Source organism: Juglans microcarpa x Juglans regia, chromosome 1D, assembly GCF_004785595.1.
Source record: "Juglans microcarpa x Juglans regia isolate MS1-56 chromosome 1D, Jm3101_v1.0, whole genome shotgun sequence".
NCBI lineage: Eukaryota > Viridiplantae > Streptophyta > Magnoliopsida > Fagales > Juglandaceae > Juglans > Juglans microcarpa x Juglans regia.
Window position 1 is genome coordinate 35,890,643 of NC_054594.1, and position 18,173 is coordinate 35,908,815.

At 36.1% G+C, this 18,173-nt stretch overlaps 1 protein-coding gene across 4 annotated transcripts; it reads left to right on the plus strand.

The window, feature by feature from the left end:
• The first annotated feature begins 3,078 nt into the window (after nt 1–3,078).
• LOC121266637 (uncharacterized GPI-anchored protein At1g61900-like) lies at nt 3,079–10,331 on the plus strand. Of its 4 annotated transcripts, none has more exons than XM_041170508.1 (8): nt 3,079–3,408; nt 4,407–4,522; nt 6,067–6,921; nt 7,717–7,899; nt 8,069–8,083; nt 9,051–9,191; nt 9,340–9,387; nt 10,151–10,331. In XM_041170508.1, the coding sequence occupies exons 2-8, from the start codon at nt 4,489–4,491 to the stop codon at nt 10,222–10,224; spliced, it is 1,350 nt and encodes a 449-aa protein (XP_041026442.1). In that variant the 5' UTR covers nt 3,079–3,408; nt 4,407–4,488; the 3' UTR covers nt 10,225–10,331. The 4 variants fall into 4 exon arrangements, with proteins under 4 accessions (XP_041026442.1, XP_041026441.1, XP_041026439.1 ...); XM_041170505.1 differs by having other exon boundaries at nt 3,081–3,408; nt 7,717–7,962; XM_041170506.1 differs by lacking the exon at nt 3,079–3,408 and adding an exon at nt 5,330–5,419 and having other exon boundaries at nt 4,404–4,522; nt 7,717–7,962.
• The last annotated feature ends 7,842 nt before the right edge of the window (nt 10,332–18,173 follow it).

Here is an 18,173-nt window from a genome sequence, read left to right on the forward strand (position 1 = left end):
TTTATTTTTTGTTTTGTTTTATTTTTCTTAAACTAATTGATTTCTTTTACTTATCATCTATACACAACATATTTGATAAGAGAAAAAAAAAAATTATTTGTGATATGTGGTGTGAGGATGATAAATATATTTTTTTCTTATAGAAGATGCGACGGTTTTATTGTGTTTGATTCATCCTTCGTTTTTTTTAAGTAAAATTAAACGGATGATGAACAATGTTATTTCATCATAGTAAAATGGTAGTTAAATGTAAGTGTGATACGTCAAATTTTTCATAAAGTGTATAGAATTCAAAGAAGAAGAATGTTACTCTTCATCATTAGGAAAACTAGATGTATACAAGAGAAAACACCTAGTTGGGATGCATGTCAATAGGTGTAGCCAAGTACCCATTTATTCATGTCAATAGGTGTAGCAAAGTACACTAAATGTATACAAAAGAAAACACCTAATTGGGATGCAAAATAAACAAATAAATAAAAAATAAACCCATATGGAAAAATGAATCTAACAAAGCCCTAGCCTAAGCCTAAAGATGCGCCTGGCCCAAACCACCACCGATTCACCAAGCCTATCCCACCACCAATTTCCCAACACACTCCTCAATACTTGTAAGCTAGCCTACTAAAAATATACAATTGGTTTTGTCTCCCCTCTAGTCCTCCATCGACTTGAACTACCTTGCTGATCGTCATATTTGATTGTCCAAGTAAGACGCTTTAACTTTCTCCTCTTCTTAGATCTTTATTTTGCGCCAAGTACATGATCTGCTTTTATTGCGATGAGTAGTGTTGTGAATAGTCCTTGAATCCTTCGCAAGTAGTCTCCACACACTGTTGTATCTCATTTACTTTGTCCAAAACCCAATCCGATAATGAATCAGTTATATTGTTAATTGATAGGAGAGATATCAGAGGGACAACATCTTCTACAGTCTTCGCTCCAAACTGTGGACCAGGCCTTGAAAACTCCCCCTCGCAAGGAACCAATGACAGCCTCATCCCTTCCTCCACACCAATTCCTAAAACTCGCATCTCCTCCGCAATGCTATTGATGATGTCACCACCTTAGCTAAAGTTATGTGTCTACCCACAAGATGCATAAAAAGGTACACCAATTACCTCCGACATGAGTGGTGGAACCATGGTCATTATTTGAATTTTGGGATTAGAAAAAACTCCCCCAAAACTCGGCAATACCATAGATTTCGTCACGGGTGCCACCGATTTGACGAAAAGAGCATTGATTGTGCAAGTCGTTAGCGATTTCCGAGTCACCATTGCTGAGGGGCAGTTCGTTTCATTCGTCTCCACGCCAATACCCGACGTTGAACCATCTTCAAATGTAGATGACCCGCTTCTCCTTTTGACCCTCCACACTTGCCTGGGTTTAGATATTGAAACTGGTCCAAACCCAACTTCTTTTAGCCCTTCAATTTTGCTGATAACATAACAATTGCTGCCTTCAACTCAGTAAACCGGTGTTGCATCCATTTTAATGTACAATTACTATTGGGAAGACCCAAACCATCCATTTCGAACCCCTTTTGACTTGGAATATTTCCATGTACAATCTCTAGAGGCTGCATACCCCTTTCACTGCTTCCCTTCTTGCTCCTATAGCAAACTGATTCACCGAAGCTGGACCTGTATTCAGAGCTTATGCATATGATTGCCTCACCACTGTGCCTGGACTCAGGTCTTTTTGTTTCAGACCCATATTGTTGTTCTCATGAGCAGATAAATTTTGTTTACTTTTTGCCAATGACCCATCTCCATGATTGTGAGGAAAGATCAACGAACTTCTGCAACTCGACATCAAATTTCTCCCAACCCATGCCTTTATATCCTTATAGAATGACTAGAATCCCCCTCCGACCTCCTTCACTATATTCAGTTACAAATAAGAATCCACCGTGTATGTTGGAGCATCGTTGAGCCACGAAAGCTCTATTTCCTCCACGCACGTGCTTGATGAATTCCAATTGTCTTTCCACCTGAAACATAGATTCCACTATATCCACCAACCACCCTATACCTGTACATCCCCTAACTAGAGACTTGCAAGCCCTTCTACTCTTCTCCATAATTTTTATTGAGGACCTCCATTTCTCTAGTGAAAATTCGAGAGTCTTGGATTCCACCCAAAAGCGTACAAACTGACCCATAATGACGTGAACACAGTGAAATAGAGAACTATTTCAGACAATCATCATCTTAATAGTCATTTGTGCACTCATTTCACTGGAGCAACGAACCATTGGAACAACCTTGTAGGTTTTAGATTCCTAGCGATCTACTCCCAACGACTATTAGAGAGCTTTGATTAAGTGAGACTGTAGATATACTCCAATGATGCAAGAAACACCAAATCTAAGATTTTTCTCCTCCAAATATGTGCTAACGAAGCCAAATGGAAGGCTTTCTGATAAAATCCCTCTCGCCAGAGGGAGGGCTGTCGCTGGAGTGTCCTTAAAGGTGTCGCTGGAGCTCGTCGGCCTTGTTTGTGATGGAAGCATAAGCTCACACAAGATATGCATCGACGAAACCAAATGGAAGGCTTCCTAAGAGGATCCCAATCGCCAGAGCTTGTCAGTCTTTTCTGTGGCGATGGCAGAGCCACAGGTTTGACAGCACCTAGCAGATCTCGTTTCTCTCTCTCATCATTAATTTTGTCATTTTTAATCATACTTACTAAGATATCGTTTTAAACAATTGTTTATTTGAGTGATTAATATATAAAACCACCTATATAATGCAACACGTATGCAATGTTATAACATCAAAAATAAAACATAGATTTATTATATTATCAAGCTGGTCTAATATCACTTAAATGATAAGATTTTATTTATAAGTATAGAGTATATTATTTATATCATTTAAATGATAAGATTTTAATTATAAAATTTATTTTTTAAATCAAATTATATTATATTAACAACTTAGATGTCCTCTACATACGAATTTGAAAATAATATTTTTATTAAAAGTATCATTTCTCTGCGGACAAATATTACGGATGGTGAAAATCTCGGGCCACTTTCATTTCGGGTCCAAATTGAAAGGTAAAGTTTTTCTAGTCTCACTTTATCCACCGGCTGCAGTGAAAACGCAACTTCCCCCAATACCTACTACCTACCGCCTTAGATTGCAACGACACAGAAAAAGAAAGAGAAGTGAGTGAGAGAGATAGAGAGCGACCGGGAGAGTGGGAGACAGTTCCACCAAGGCTGTCTTGAGTGAGAGCCAGCTCTGAGTTTTGGGGTTTCCCAATATTTCCCAACTTGGACTTGCCACAATCCGATCGACATTGGGCAAAAATGTGCGTTTTCTCCGATTCTTAATCCCAAACCTTAAAAACCTTCGATTTTAGCCCCGCGCTTCTTCATGGCTCCGAAATCTTCAGGCATGTTTCTTCGACCCTCTATTTCTCCGTCTGATTAGCTTCTTTTTTCACTAGCTTATGTATGTCTGATTTTCTGGTTGGTATCCGAGAAACTGCGGGAGAGGGCAGGGGTAATCTTAATACGAGTTTCAGGTTTTCTTTTTATTTAACTGATTTTATGTTTTTCTCGTTTACTGGAGCGCAATCCGACTATTTGGGTTTGTTGATATGTATTTTTTCTTTCAGTTTTTGAGGTGTTCTGAAATTGTTGGGTTTCTTGGCGTTTTCTTTTATTTTCCTTCGTTTTATTGACTACCAAACGCAGCGTGAATGTAATGTGAACCGCACATGCATTGGTCAGCTTCGTCTTTTTCCATGCTCTTTGCGTTATGCTTTCCGAACACGACCATTTAAGTCGTGTTAGTTTTCCTCGCTATGGAGTTTTTCTTAAGCTGATACTCTATTTTGTCAGTATATTTCTCATGCTTTCTGATTCGTTTCCTGGAAAATATAACTTATATATCATATTCTATGCTGATTTGTTTGAATAGAAAAGCTTACCTAGAATCGTCTTGTTAGACCTCAATATTGGGTGCTTGTTTTGATGTGTTTTGAACTTTTGATTGTGGATGTGTATTTATATTCACCGTTCAATAAGCTTAGTATTAAAAGGAACAAATGGAAACTGGCATGCATTTGTTTTCCGGTCCAAGTAAGCAAAGATGGTTTTGGAACCCATTTTGGGTTGAATTTGCTCATGCGGTAAAGCTAGTTACATGGAATATTTCCCAAGTTTGGCACACTCCGTCTGTAGCTTGATAATGTGATGATTTTTGAGATAGTTACGCTGTAAATATTTGAGTAGTTCTGTAGCTCTATCTCTTAAGTAAAATGTATGTGACCTCTCTGGAAATTCTTAACCCAACTCCTTAGCGGCCATTGTTAATTATTTGCCTTACTATATTGATTGCATTCCTGATGGTGTGAAATCTAATTTTCTTACATTGGGCCTAATGCAGGTGTTGCTGCATTTGTCTGAGTTATCTCTGGTTTTTAACCAGCTGACTCAGGTTTTTGTCATAGCAAAGGGCTAGTGGAACCATGGACTTTTTCCAGACTTTTGGTCATCTTAAGGGTAAGTTATATTCCGTGATTTGTGCTGTCTTAATAGCCTTGCCTTTTCTTGATAGGATGATGCAAAAGATGTCACTGAAGGTGTTGTCTTGACCCTACAAAAGATGAACTATTCGATGATAATTTTCCTTTTTTGATTGTCTAGAGTTACTCTGTGGTGTGACATTGGTGTTTCATTATTGCAATGCTGTTTGGACCCTGAGACTCTTAGGTATCTATTTAGATTATTCCCTTGCTTTCACCTTTTTCACGAGGACCATCCTTAAGTCTGCAATATCTGGGCAGAGTGTATGTTACTAGCATGTTAACTACTTTGAAAGAGTTATGGCTTTGCAGTTTATGCCTTTTTTCTCATTCCTTTTATTTTCATGTTATCTTTGCTGCTCACAATTGCTGTTCAACTATTTTGAATTTGGAACCTGACCTTACGTAAGTGTGAACTTTCTAAGGTCTATTTTTTAAGCAAGTAATTGTTAGATGTTGAAATTACAACAACGCCGAAGGTCTAATTCTTATCTTCTTGCAAATCTGGAATTTGTAGCACAATTCTCATATGTTGCGATCAAATGTTGTTTAGACAATCTGAAAAGCCTTTTCTTTTGGGTGGAGGGAGGGAGGGAGCAGAGGATATGCATATTAGAAACACATGGAGGGGGTACTAAAATCGCCATGCGCATGAATGATTCCATTTTAGAGAGTGATGATGGGTGTGTGAGTTACGGAGGGAGGGATTTCGGTTCACCCGACCCAAATGCACACATTTTATTCATGCTCTTTTTGCCCCTCGCCAAGAAATTATATTCTATAGGTATGGCTCTTGGACCAGTTTGAATTTGATGTCTATGAAGATCTTAATGTGGTGAGGTCACTATGGGAGTATGGTGTGGAACGCATGGCTGTGAGTATGACACACTGGATTTTTTAAAACTTTTTTTAAGGGAGAAATATTGAAGGTGAAGGGCATGAGAATCGTGGAATGAACTTGAAATATTGTGCTCAGTTGGGTCTGGAGTTGGATAGCTTTTTTTATTTTTATTTGTATATTACATGGAACCTCACCCAGGTAGGATGGGCAGTTTGACAATGAGTTGGAGGGAGTGGCTTGGGGAAAAATGTGAGGAGTAATTCCATCCATTTTTGTTATTCTCACCTTTTTTTCTTGACAATAAAAAAAAAAAAAAAATCTTATTTTGTCAAATTTATAAGTCTAAAATTGCCAATTTACAGATATTCATTGACAGAATCCTTTAATATGGACTGAAGTGTATTTTAAAAATGTGAGGGAGATCAATGGATTTTCGCCTAAATCCAAGGGGTGTATTTTATCCTTGAATCTTGAAATAATAATAACATAAAAAGCAATGAAGAAGCTTCTTGACATGTTTCAACCTATAAGTAGATGAAGGGCATGCTTGGACAAGTTGGACTGGAAATAGATGGCAATATTAGGTTTGAGCATGTGTTTGTTCATTGTCATGTATTATTTTCTTTCACAAAAGAAATTACTTGTTTCATTGCTAAAGGCTGGCTTATATATGGTTGCAGGTTCTTTGCGCAATCAGTTACTATTATTCATCATTTGGTTATACAGTTTTCAAGAATTAGTGGCCTTGCAGATGCTGCTTGCACCTACTCATACTTCTTCCATGTCAGAGCTAGCTAATCCCCCTACTACTGGACTGTTTGATCCCATAGAAATATCTCCCGCTGTCATTCCCCATTACCCAAATCCCAGTGAACCTTTGCCGCCTATGTACCCAACCTTTCCTACCAGATACAAGCCAGTTCTAACAGGAAAATGTCCCGTAAACTTCACTCTTATATCAAGTCTCATGGAAAAAACAGCATCTGATTGTTCTCAACCATTGGCGGCACTTGTAGGAAATGTAATATGTTGTCCACAGTTTAGTAGTTTACTCCACAACTTCCGGGGCTTCTACAGTATCAACTCTGATAAGTTGGTTTTGCAAGATGCTGTTGCTAATAATTGTTTTACAGACATCATTAATATCTTAGCTAGTAGAGGGGCAAGCAGTACGTTACCTACACTTTGCTCCGTTAAATCATCGAGTCTTACAGGAGGGTCTTGTCCAGTGAAGGATCTTTTTTCCTTTGAGAAAACAGTGAACACAAGCAAATTACTGGAGGCCTGCGGCACTATAGATCCTCTTAAAGAATGTTGTAGACCGGTTTGCCAACCTGCAATTATGGATGCTGCTCTTCAGATATCAGGAAGGCAATTGACACTCAATGAGAATAAGAATATAGTGGGTGAGCCTTCTCCAAATGATTCTCTTAATGATTGCAAAGGAGTGGTTTATTCCTATCTTTCAAGGAAACTTCCGTCAGATGCTGCAAATACTGTGTTTCGAATATTATCTGCCTGTAAAGCCAACAAAGGTAGTGAGTTATAGTATTTCCTATGTTTTTTATATATAAATGGCTATGGTGGTTGTCTGTAAGTGTATAGGAACGTTATTAGGTAGCAGATGTATTCGGTTGTCCAGTTCTAACATTGTAAGGCATCCTTCAGGTGAATGAATAACACCAGTCATAAATGTAACGGGAGGAAAGGTGTAGGCATTCTGTTATAAGCTTAGATAGTTTATTGTATCGGTTCACCTTCTTCCTTGCTTGTCACATGGATTCATCATTCTTGAAGATTCTTGTTTCAATTTATTTGTTTGTTTTTTATATCATTTTTTTCCAAATATATCCAGAAGGAAACAATGAATAATGGACAGCCAAAAGATGTAACTATTGAACATCTTATTCATTTTCAGTTTAGCATCTTATTCATTTTCCTCTTAAACAAACGTTGCATATTGGAATTTTATATTTCATTTTATTTTAATCACTATGTTATTATTATTGAATGTTGACTGGTCACTAATGGGAGGTACCCACACTCATGCATATGTAGCTTTTAACCACAATCAAGAACTAGCACGCATGAGATTTAAAACTTCAGGTTGTTGTTTTAGAGCAGAAGCAAATAGTATCAAGATTAATGTTACCTGGCTTTCTGAAAGAAATATGACCAGCTTTTCATTTTTTCATCTCTATTTGTGTGTGTTTGATATAATTCAAATGTAGTATTTGTTTTTGCGGTTGGTTTGCTGTCCCACTATATATATGTTTTATGAATTGTCGGTGCCATTTAACTCCTAAATGAAATTAACATTACTTGTGCAGTGTGTCCTTTAAGTTTTAAGGAGCCTTCCGAGGTTATTGTAGCATGTCGTAATGTAGCTGCTCCCAGTCCTTCCTGCTGTAGCTCATTAAATACTTACATTGCTGGAGTACAAAAGCAAATGTTAATAACAAATAGACAAGCCATAATCTGTGCAACAGTGTTCGGATCCATGTTACGGAAAGGTGGGATTATGGAAAATATTTATGAGCTTTGTGACGTTGACTTGAAAGATTTTAGTATCCAAGGTACATTTCGTGCTTTATTGTTCTTGTTTTCTGCCGTTGGTCATAGCTTTATTTTATCTGGCCCTGAACCATCTGTGTCTGTGGATCTACATGTGCACTGGAGCAGTATATGGACAACAAGGTTTACTACTGTTTCTGCTTCCTTCTTTCAATCTTCATCATTACTGTTGTTGTTCTCTCTTAGTGTTTCATATGAAAAGATTTGCTTTAGCCTTATATTTTTTTATAAGTAAAGGTACCACATTTTATTAAAAGTACTTTGTGTTTGTGGGCTAAGGCTCTTGTACTGAATGATGATAATTTTCAATATTTGCTTTAGGCTCTTTTTGTTTCTAGTGTGAATTAGGTATTTCCTTTGTATTCGTCATGTGTACTTGAACTTTGCCTATTCATAGTAATAAAATTTTCTTATTAACTATCAAAAATTAAAAGTACTAGGGTGCAACCCAAGCAAGCCTATTTTAAGGAAGGTTTGGGTAGCAAGAACTACTAAAATTGACAAAAGATGCAAATCGGGCATTGTTGTGGGGACCATAGCCCATTCCTAGAAAGGTTTAAGCATGGCTGTTTTCAACTCTGGCAGCGTTCTCTCACAGTCTTTAAAGTTATGGGCATTAAGCTCCTTTTACTTAATGTGGAGCATTTGCTTTAGCATTATGGGCATTGTGTCAAGATATATTTGAATGCCTGATGATCAGAGCACATCGCTGGGAATTGGGTTATGTAGTAAATGCTAGCTTCCAATTTTCGTGGCTTTTCATGAAATAACATTTATCTGGTTGCTTTGTCAAACTTCTTGTTGCGATGTCAAAATGGTAATAAGTATGTTGGATGATATTGACCATCTGAGGTGGGTTAGGGAAATTTCCTGGTACACTCTAAAGTTTTAGGCTAGGTTTTTGTGTTTGGTTGGATGAATAATTGGATGGTGATAAAAATAGAGTTAGTATTCCTGGATGTTCAATAATTGATGATTATGTTTTTTCACTTATAAAAAAAAAAAAAAAAAGGATTTTTACTTACTTTTTTTTATAAGTTTTTTTTTTTAAGTTTAAAAAAGGATAATTATGATTTTCATTGGAATGCAGGGTGTCTACTTCGGAGCTTGCCTGCAGATGTCTTATTTGACAATGCAACAGGCATCAGCTTTACATGTGACTTGAGTGATAACATTGCCGCTCCATGGCCTTCGTCGTCCTCAATTTCATCCGTGTCTCTTTGTGCACCTGGTAAGTTAATGAAAATATCATTTTTACCTGTTGTTTCTACTCGCAGTTCTAGAAGATTAATATAACCAATGTTAAAATTCTGAGATTAGCATATTTGGAGTTTGTTCTAGTGTGTCCATATCCTTATTGATGTTATTGAATTTTGCAGAGATGTCATTGCATACACTACCGACATCAGAGGCTTTAAAAAATTCTGGTGTGTGCATTGCTTTGTGCAATTTCCAGCTCTCTTAAATTTAGTATATCATTGGTTTTCACATGCACAAAATGTGATGAAAATAAAATGATGCATAAAAAAAACATTTTGCCTCATGTATGCAAGATGTTTGAGTTGCGACTTCTGCACTTATCAGTAAAGATTTATTACTTAAAAGAAAAGGATGTGCGATGTTGATTATTTATGAAAATGGAAGTATTGGTGGTGTCTAGCGTGGTGGAATTCAAATTTGGCACCGATTAAAAGTAACATCATTTACATTTACATTATTAGTTTTTTTCAGTTCCCACGTACCATTACAAATACAAAATGTTAATTGAAACACATGCACGCACACACCAACATGTTAAACAAGTTTTCATCAGATGAGCATTTTGGTATACCCATAGTTCACTTTTACCTTTTATGCTTGCAAAATATGAAGATGCTTGAAGATTATGAACTGTCTCATATGTAAAATGTTGATATGTCACTTCGTTTTATATTGTCTGGGATTCTGGGGAAATGTCATATTTGAGATTTTCGTACTTGAATGGTGAGATAGATGAAAAGCTTCAATCCCATTTAGAGGACCAAGATCTTTCCTACAGAACTGTTTGCCAAGATGTTGCTTTCATTTGATGAATAGAAGACCATTGCACTATAAAACCAATAATTTGATTAGTTTTTTTTTTTTTTTATCCTCCGAAACTTATTTATTGTCCAAGAGGAAATGACATGTGATTACAATGCTATAATGCAGGTTGTGGTGGTGGTGAGTTAGAATTGCTGGTACCCATTATTTCATTGTTTATTTTCAGTACATTGTTGTACTGAAGGAGATTTTGCTTGGGTTGAGCTGGCTTGAGGTTGGAAATTGGTTGTGGATTTTTTGCATGTATATTTTGAATGGCCTCCATGTATAGCAGCCTTGCTTTGTTTTATCCGCTCGTCTGGCATCTGCCCATTCCTTTTTAAGCTGTTACTCTCTACTCCATGCATTAGGTTGCCAATCCATCGAGTATACATATGCTTATGCTGCACAACAGGGTAAGCCATACGCAAATTTTTTCTGTACTTAATATAAAAATAAATATTTTTTCCTGTTTTCCAATTAAATACAAATTACACGAGCTAAGCCCGGTATACATGATGAGAAATGATTTTGCTACAAATAGATGTTATAAAAGTAAACTTACAAATTAACTTAACTTGATGTGGTACGTTAGATTGTAAAGTCACTTATATTGTAAAATAGATTCAACGAATCATGTGAAGTTAGGTAAGTTTGTAAATTTATTTTTATGAAATCTTTTTGTGGTTGTTGTACTTCCTATATACAATATATATGAACCTCGCGAATAAAAAACAAAGCAATAAAAACAGACTATTTGTAAAGATAAAGAAAAAAATATTGTCCTGCTACCTGTATCAATAAAGGGTATAGATAGTTTGGACCGATCACTGTAATTGAGGTTTTTTTTCTTCCTTCATATATTTTTTAAATATCTTTAAATATCTATATATGTATATATATAAATTTACTAATAATCACTTCTTTAAAAAAAAAAAAAAGAAAGAAGGGAAAAAGACAAACAAACATGTAACGGATGTTATGGAGTGGGAAGGAGAAAGGGTTGGCAATTGGGGGACGATCATTCCAAAGTCATGGACTCAGAAATAGGAAAAAGACAGTCTGTTGGATAGCTTTTAACGGTGTTTGCTAACGTTTTTTTCCAAGTGATGTGTTGTTTATCATTTTTTTTAAATATATTTTTTCTGTGTACTTTGTGTATTAAGAGTGTCTTTCTGTACATTTTAAAGAATGCATTGCGCTGTAGGCTGGTTTGTGATACAAAATAAAATACAAAATTCTCATATTATCTTATCTCATTATTATACATTTTTCAAATCTTTATATAAAATATAATAAATAATTTAATTTTTTCAAATCTCAAAATAATAATAATATTAAAATATAATATTTTAACAATTCTGCTATACATAGTCGTCTCATGTAGACGTTGTGCAGTTGGCTGACGTGGCATCATGCTACACTAGCTAATATTTAAAAAAAAAAGGCTAAAAGGAAAACGAATACGGAAACAAAAATGATGCAGATTGAAATCCAGAACAAAACTCCTGCTTCTCTTTGCGTGCGAGACGAGACCCAAATCCCATATGAGGGTGCACGAGAAAGCCTCATCGGTCCAACCAACTCCCCTTCTTCATCGTGTGGAACCCAGAAGATTGGGTGGGCATCTTTGTTGGGTGGGTCGGTCAACGCAAGGCGTTGGTGTGGGTCAAGCCCGAGTGTTTCGGTCAGTTTGGTGGGCTTGGTTTGGGTCAAGTTTGTGGGCCAGCAACTCGGGTCAGCGACGTGGGTCAGTTTCATGGGTTAGGTTTTCGTGGGTCATCCTGTCGCCACCAATACGTATGCTTATTTTTGCTTCAATCTGCAATTTCGCTCACTGATAAACAATCGTGATTTAGTTTTTTTTTCCTACAAAGCATCTTGTGATTTAGTTATTGTTAACAAGATTTTTGCATTGCATAGAGTTAGATAACTAAAAATTTCTTGGCTGAAAATACATTGCATAGAGTTAGAATACATTGCATAGAGTTAGATATGTAGAAATTTCTTGGCTAATTTTTTTTTGGTTAAATATTGTGGTTTAATTATTGTGGTTTAATTATTGTGGTTTAGTTGTTGTTAAATATATGTTTCTAGTTGCATAAACAGAGGATTGCATGTGGATAGTTGGTTTAGTCATTGCTATTGATGGGTTTAGTACATGTCTGGCATGTGTAAATAAAATTTGATGCTAATCAAATTTTGATATTTTTTTTATTTTCTTGGAATTATATATAATATTAGGTTTCACTCTTGGTCGATTAAATTAACTTTCCTGAAAACTTATCAAAGACTGACTTTGGATATTGAACAACTTATATAGGACATGAGAAAGGGGTAAGAACACTCATCTCCGCTAACACCATCTATCTCAAATCCCCAAAACTCATTATTTTATTTCATAATTAAAAAATTTATTGTAACTCAATGTTTAGCATCCTAATTATTTACTTAAAAAAGCATCCTAATTATTATTATTATTTTTATGTTAGGACATCCCACAAACTGGTTTACTAAACTATCCAAATTATATGCACGGTTACTTTGGACCAGTGCCTGCATGGTCACCAGCTTTCCTGCCATATCGAGATGACAACAAAAATCCAAGTAACATTTAGGTGGTTTTTCAACTTCGTTCTTGGCTTTTGGTTATTAGTTATTTATTTTTGAAGCAGTTTAAATGTTTTCATTTTTTTGTTTTAAGTAAAACGTTGGTTACTCATTTCAATATGGGATGAGACCTCCAAGGCCATTTATCGCTACAAGCTCTGCAACGAGTGCAAGAGTTTGTCAAGAAAATTCACCCAATTGTCTGGAAATTGAAGCACCATCTACTTCTATTTGAGTTGATGAAGAAATTCTATTGGATAGACCAGATGAACGGGAAACTAATGATGGCACTACCGGTACACCACAAGTAGTGCCATCGTTGGATGGTGATGATATCATTGAAGAGCCAAAGTCAGGGATAGAGTTCAATTCGTTTGAAAATTTATTGAGCTATTATAAACATTATGCTAAAAAATAAGGGTTTAGGGTGATGACACAAAGGAGTGAGAAGTCAGAGGATCAAAGTGTCAGATATATCACATTTGGTTGTGTACGGGGAGGGAAGGCCCAGAATAGGAGTTCTAATGTCGCCAACCCACTACCGATGGGAAAGACGGATTGTAAGGCACAAATTAATGCCTTAAGAGTCGAGGGAAAGATGCGGTTGACAATAGACCATAATACACATAATCACGGCCTCAACCTTAAGAAATTCCGCTTCTTTCGATGTAACAGAGAAGTGAGTGAGACCATTAAAAGAGTTCTAGACACAAACGACTTACCTAGCATCCGATTGAATAAGAGTTATGGATCTCTTGTTGTTGGCTCAGGTGGCTTTGAGAACCTCTCATTTTTAGAAAATGATTGTCGCAATTACATTAACAAAGCACGACATTTACGACTTGGTGCGGGTGGTGCTGGAGCACTTCGAGATTATTTTATGAGGATACAATATAAGAATGACGGGTTTTTTGTATTGATGGATTTAGACGATGACAGGAGGTTAAAGGATGTTTTTTGGGCAGGTCCACGTAGTCTGGTAGCCTACTAGTATTTTGGTGATGTGGTCACATTTGACACCACATACCTGACGAATAGGTATGTGATGCCCTTTGCACCATTTGTTGGTGTAAATCACCATGGGCAGTCGATTCTTTTGGGAGTTGAGATGATTTCCAAAGAGGACACGGTGACCTTTACATGGTTGTTCCAAACCTGGTTGCAGTGTAAAGACGGTATAGCTCTAAATGCTATTATTATTGATCAAGACAGATCAATGAAAAATGCAATGACTATTGTCTTTCTTGAAACTCGACATAAATTATGCCTGTGGCATATACTGAAGAAAGTCCTTGAGAAACTTGGGTCATATGCTACCTACAGAAGTGAGCTGAAAATTCAACTGATGAAATGTGTGTACGACACACAAACAATTAAGGAGTTTGAGGAATGTTGGGCCGGGTTTATTAACACATACGACTTACATGAGAATGTGTGGTTGAAGAGTTTATATGTGGAGTGTGAGCATTGGGTACCGGTATGAGTACAACCCAGCACAGTGAGAGTATGAATGCTTTTTTTGACGGTTATGTTCATTCAAAGACAAACTTGAAGGCGTTTGTCGACCAGTTTGACAATGCACTGATGAAGAAAATTGAGAATAAAAATCATGCGAAATTCCAGTCATTTAGCCAAACCATTCCCTGTGTATCTAGATCCTTAATTGAATAGAAATTCCAAGAGATGTATACTAACGCTAAATTTAGGGAATTTCAGCAGCAAGTAATAGGTGTGCTCAATTTGGATCTATCTCTACTTACATCGGATGGTGTATTGAAGAGTTATTTGGTAGAAGATGAAATTCGTATTGAGGAGTTCAATAAACTAGTTAAAAATTCAGTGGACTTTAATGACGAAGATTGCAATGCTAAGTGTTCATGTAGTTATTTCAAATGAGGGGGATATTGTGTAGGCATATTTTGGTCTTATTTAAAGCTAACGGTATAAAATCATTGCCAGACTGGTACATTCTAGACCGATGGAGGAAAGACATCAAGATGAGATACACGTTAATCCGTAGTAGTTATGACGCAGAGGATCAGAGGCCAAATGGATATAGATATTCAATTCTGTTGAATATATGTTATGAGATGATAACTTATGCGGTGAATTCTAATAAGCAATTTGAAGATGCAAAGAAGATGATACATGAGATGACTGAATGTTATCGTGACCAGACATGCAACTTATCTTTGACCCAAACAGGTTCTTACTGGACGAATTTTATTGTCTATTAAAATGGTTTACTTCTTTAATAGCTACTTATTTTCTATAATTATATGTGTCCTATTTATCAGTTCTTTGCCCATAACAGGTTCAAATGCTAGTTTTATGGCACTGGACACAATTGCAGTTGGTAGTTCACAACAAGTCAAGAGTCCACTTGTTGTCAGAGGGAAAGGAAAACCCCCATCTCTGAGGAGAGCATCTAGGATGGAGACAGAGTTGCAGAAAGTTAAAGCCAAAAAGAAGAAAGCACCCAAAGTCAGAGGGAAACTCAAAAAGGTGTATGTTTTAATATTGGGAGAATTAAAAATAAACATGTTCATGTGTAATTATTTTTATAATGTCAACTTAGAGCACTGAGTATTTTTACTTGTTACTTTATTATATGATGCCTTAGCGCGATGAAGGAGATACACCAGAAGGAGATACACCAGCATGGACACGCATAGGAATTTATTTGGGCCATCAGAAGTAGATATCACAAATTCTGATCTAGACAGTTCAGTTTTTTACAGTAGTGGAACCCAACACCGAGAAACATTGATTGGTAGCCAAGAAAGTGTAACATTTCTAAATTTTGCACAATTTAATTGTCAAATTTACATGGATTAATATTTGCATATTAATCCTAGCAGATTTTTTTGGGTTGGATGGCGCACAACCGGACCTTCTTGGGTTGTGATGGATCACAACCGGTGCAAAAAGGATGAAGACCCCCCATTTTTCCTAGGATTCCCAAGTTTTAAGGTTTTGTAATTATTTTTGTAATAAGAAAGGTTGGGTTGGGTTATAGGTTTTGTAATTATGTTTGTGGGAAGCAAGCTTGGCAAGTTTTAAGGTCTTGTAATTATTTTTGTAAGAAAAAAGGTTGGGTTGGGTTATAGGTTTTGTAATTATTTTTGTAAGAGTAAAGTTTGGTGGTTATAGTTTTTGTAATTATTTTTGTTGGAAGAAGAAATATTGGTGGTGAAGGTATTTATAAGAAGAGGTTTTTCCAATTAATTTTGGAAGAAGACAGATTTTGTATGGCTATTTTATATTCCTAGTGAAAGTATTTATAAGAAGAAATTTTTCATCACATTTATTTTGGAAGAAGGCAGATTTTGTATGGTCATTTCATTTCATATTCCTAGTGATGCAATTATGCAGGAGTATTGATGAATGTGTGGTTTGAGTAGTCGCAATTATGCATTGCCAGGAGTATAATTGGTTGGATGGCAAATTTTCAACAAACAATGAACTGCACGTGACCGTGTTGATGCAATCCATTCAGCATTACATTTTTGTTCTTCCAGCGGTACGATGAGTGCATTACAATTTAGACTTAAATATTATAATTATTCGGGTAGTCATCTTAACAGAGTACAATAAACTTGCACGTGCCCTTCACAATACGATCAAAGTAAAACAAAAGAGATCCATCAAGGCTATTTTTCCTGGTATAAGTGACGTGAATCTACATTGGTAGTCAAGCAAAAAAATAACCTGTGCAACAATTAAAGATCAAACCGCAAACTGAATCTATTTTTCTTGGAAGAAGTTGGTTCTACATACATTTTAATTATACAAATATCTCTACATAAATTGAATCTACATTTAGACTAAACTACAAATCAATTCTCTAAATAACTTATAACACTTAATTATACAAATCTAATAACTAAATAACTTATAACATTTAAAACTACAAGTTCAGACTAAGATGTTACATAAATCACTACAATTTCACTAAATAACAAAAAAGGAGAACTACAAAACCCAATAAACCTTCGACAGCGTGCGTGAATTATTTAGGACAACTTCTCTCTCAAGAAGCACCAACTCTCTCTTATCGATCTCATTCGCTCTCTTACGGAGCTCAATCTCCATCTTCTTGACATTGCTGAGTCTTTTCTCAAGCTCTTTCTCATTTCTTAAGAGTTCAATTTGTCTTTCTTGCACATCTAGCTCTATGTATGGATTACAAGTAATAGCCCAGTTGAAATACTTGCAGTTTGGTAATCCCTCATATTTTGCACACATATAAAAAATGTTAGATGAACGGCACCAATCAAAATATTAAACATGTTACATTACGAGTCATGCATTTACTCATTGTGTTAAACTTTAGACATCTAAAGAAGGGGCGTCCTGGATTTCTTTTAGTATTTGATTATCTCAATGTAGTTTTAACCCCAAAAAAGCACAATGGTTGACCCAAAGTATATTTCGCAAAGGATGAAGAAGATAGTGATGACGATGACATTCTAACATGAACCACTTCTACTAGAGTGGAAAGGCACACATATCAAAAGCATAAAATTATTCATTTGAGAGTAGCAAAATTGAGAGGGTTACACTGCTTATAAGCATCGTGGCAGACAAATCTAAATATCAAAATTTGACTGAAGCAAGAGAGAACAAACAATGAGTAAGCTGCACTAAAAATGTTAAACAAGCTTGATTAGCCTTGAATATAAAGCTGTATTGAATGCCACAGTTTTATCATTGCACGTATACCATAGGCACATCTCATTCACTAGTCATGCTTATGTTACTACATATTTCAAAAATGCAAGTGCAATAATGTAATGCTTATGTTATGGTTGTCAATGTTAAATGGATTGGGTTATGGTTGGGTTATGGTTGTCAACATTGCATAATTTATCACAAGATTGAAATGTGATAAATTATGTCACTACATATTTCAAAAATGCAAGTGCAATAATGTAATGCTTATGTTATGATTGTCAATGTTAAATGGGTTGGGTTATGGTTGTCAATGTTACAATCCAAACTCAATTCTTGAAGAGAAATAACCCTAGCATGCGTCATATACAACACAACATGAGTATGAAACTTATAACAAAATAATCAACCAACGACACCGACCAATCCTTTTTTTTTTTTTTTCACAAATACAAGTCTACTCATTATGCAATTCAGGCAAACTTGTAACAAAATAATCAACCTACGGCACTAAACAATCCATTTTTTTTTTCACAAATACAGGTTTACTTTGCAACATGAGTATGAAACTTATAATAAAATAATCAACTTACGGCACCAAACAATCCATTTGTTTTTCACAAATACAGAGAGGGAGGGAAATGGAAGGGATGTCGTCTTCGAGGGAGGGAAACGTAGAGAGGGAAGGAAATGGAAGGGAGTTCGTCTTCGAGGGAAAACATAGAGAATGAGGGATTTGAAAGGGAGGTCGTCTTCGAGGGAGAGAAAGGCAGAGAGGAAGGGAAATGGAAGAGAGTAAAAACCTTCGAGGGAGAACACAGAGAGGGGTCGTCTTTGAGGGAGAATACAGAGAGGGAGGGATTTGGAG

What these genes read in the sequence shown, in the direction of transcription:
- LOC121266637 (XM_041170505.1), top strand. Translation starts at nt 4,489, where the DNA reads ATGGACTTTTTCCAGACTTTTGGTCATCTTAAGG. An exon ending in GACTTTTGGTCATCTTAAGG is followed by an intron (nt 4,523 to 6,066) that starts GTAAGTTATATT and finishes ATATGGTTGCAG; the next exon opens with GTTCTTTGCGCAATCAGTTA. An exon ending in AGAGGCTTTAAAAAATTCTG is followed by an intron (nt 9,388 to 10,150) that starts GTGTGTGCATTG and finishes GCTATAATGCAG; the next exon opens with GTTGTGGTGGTGGTGAGTTA.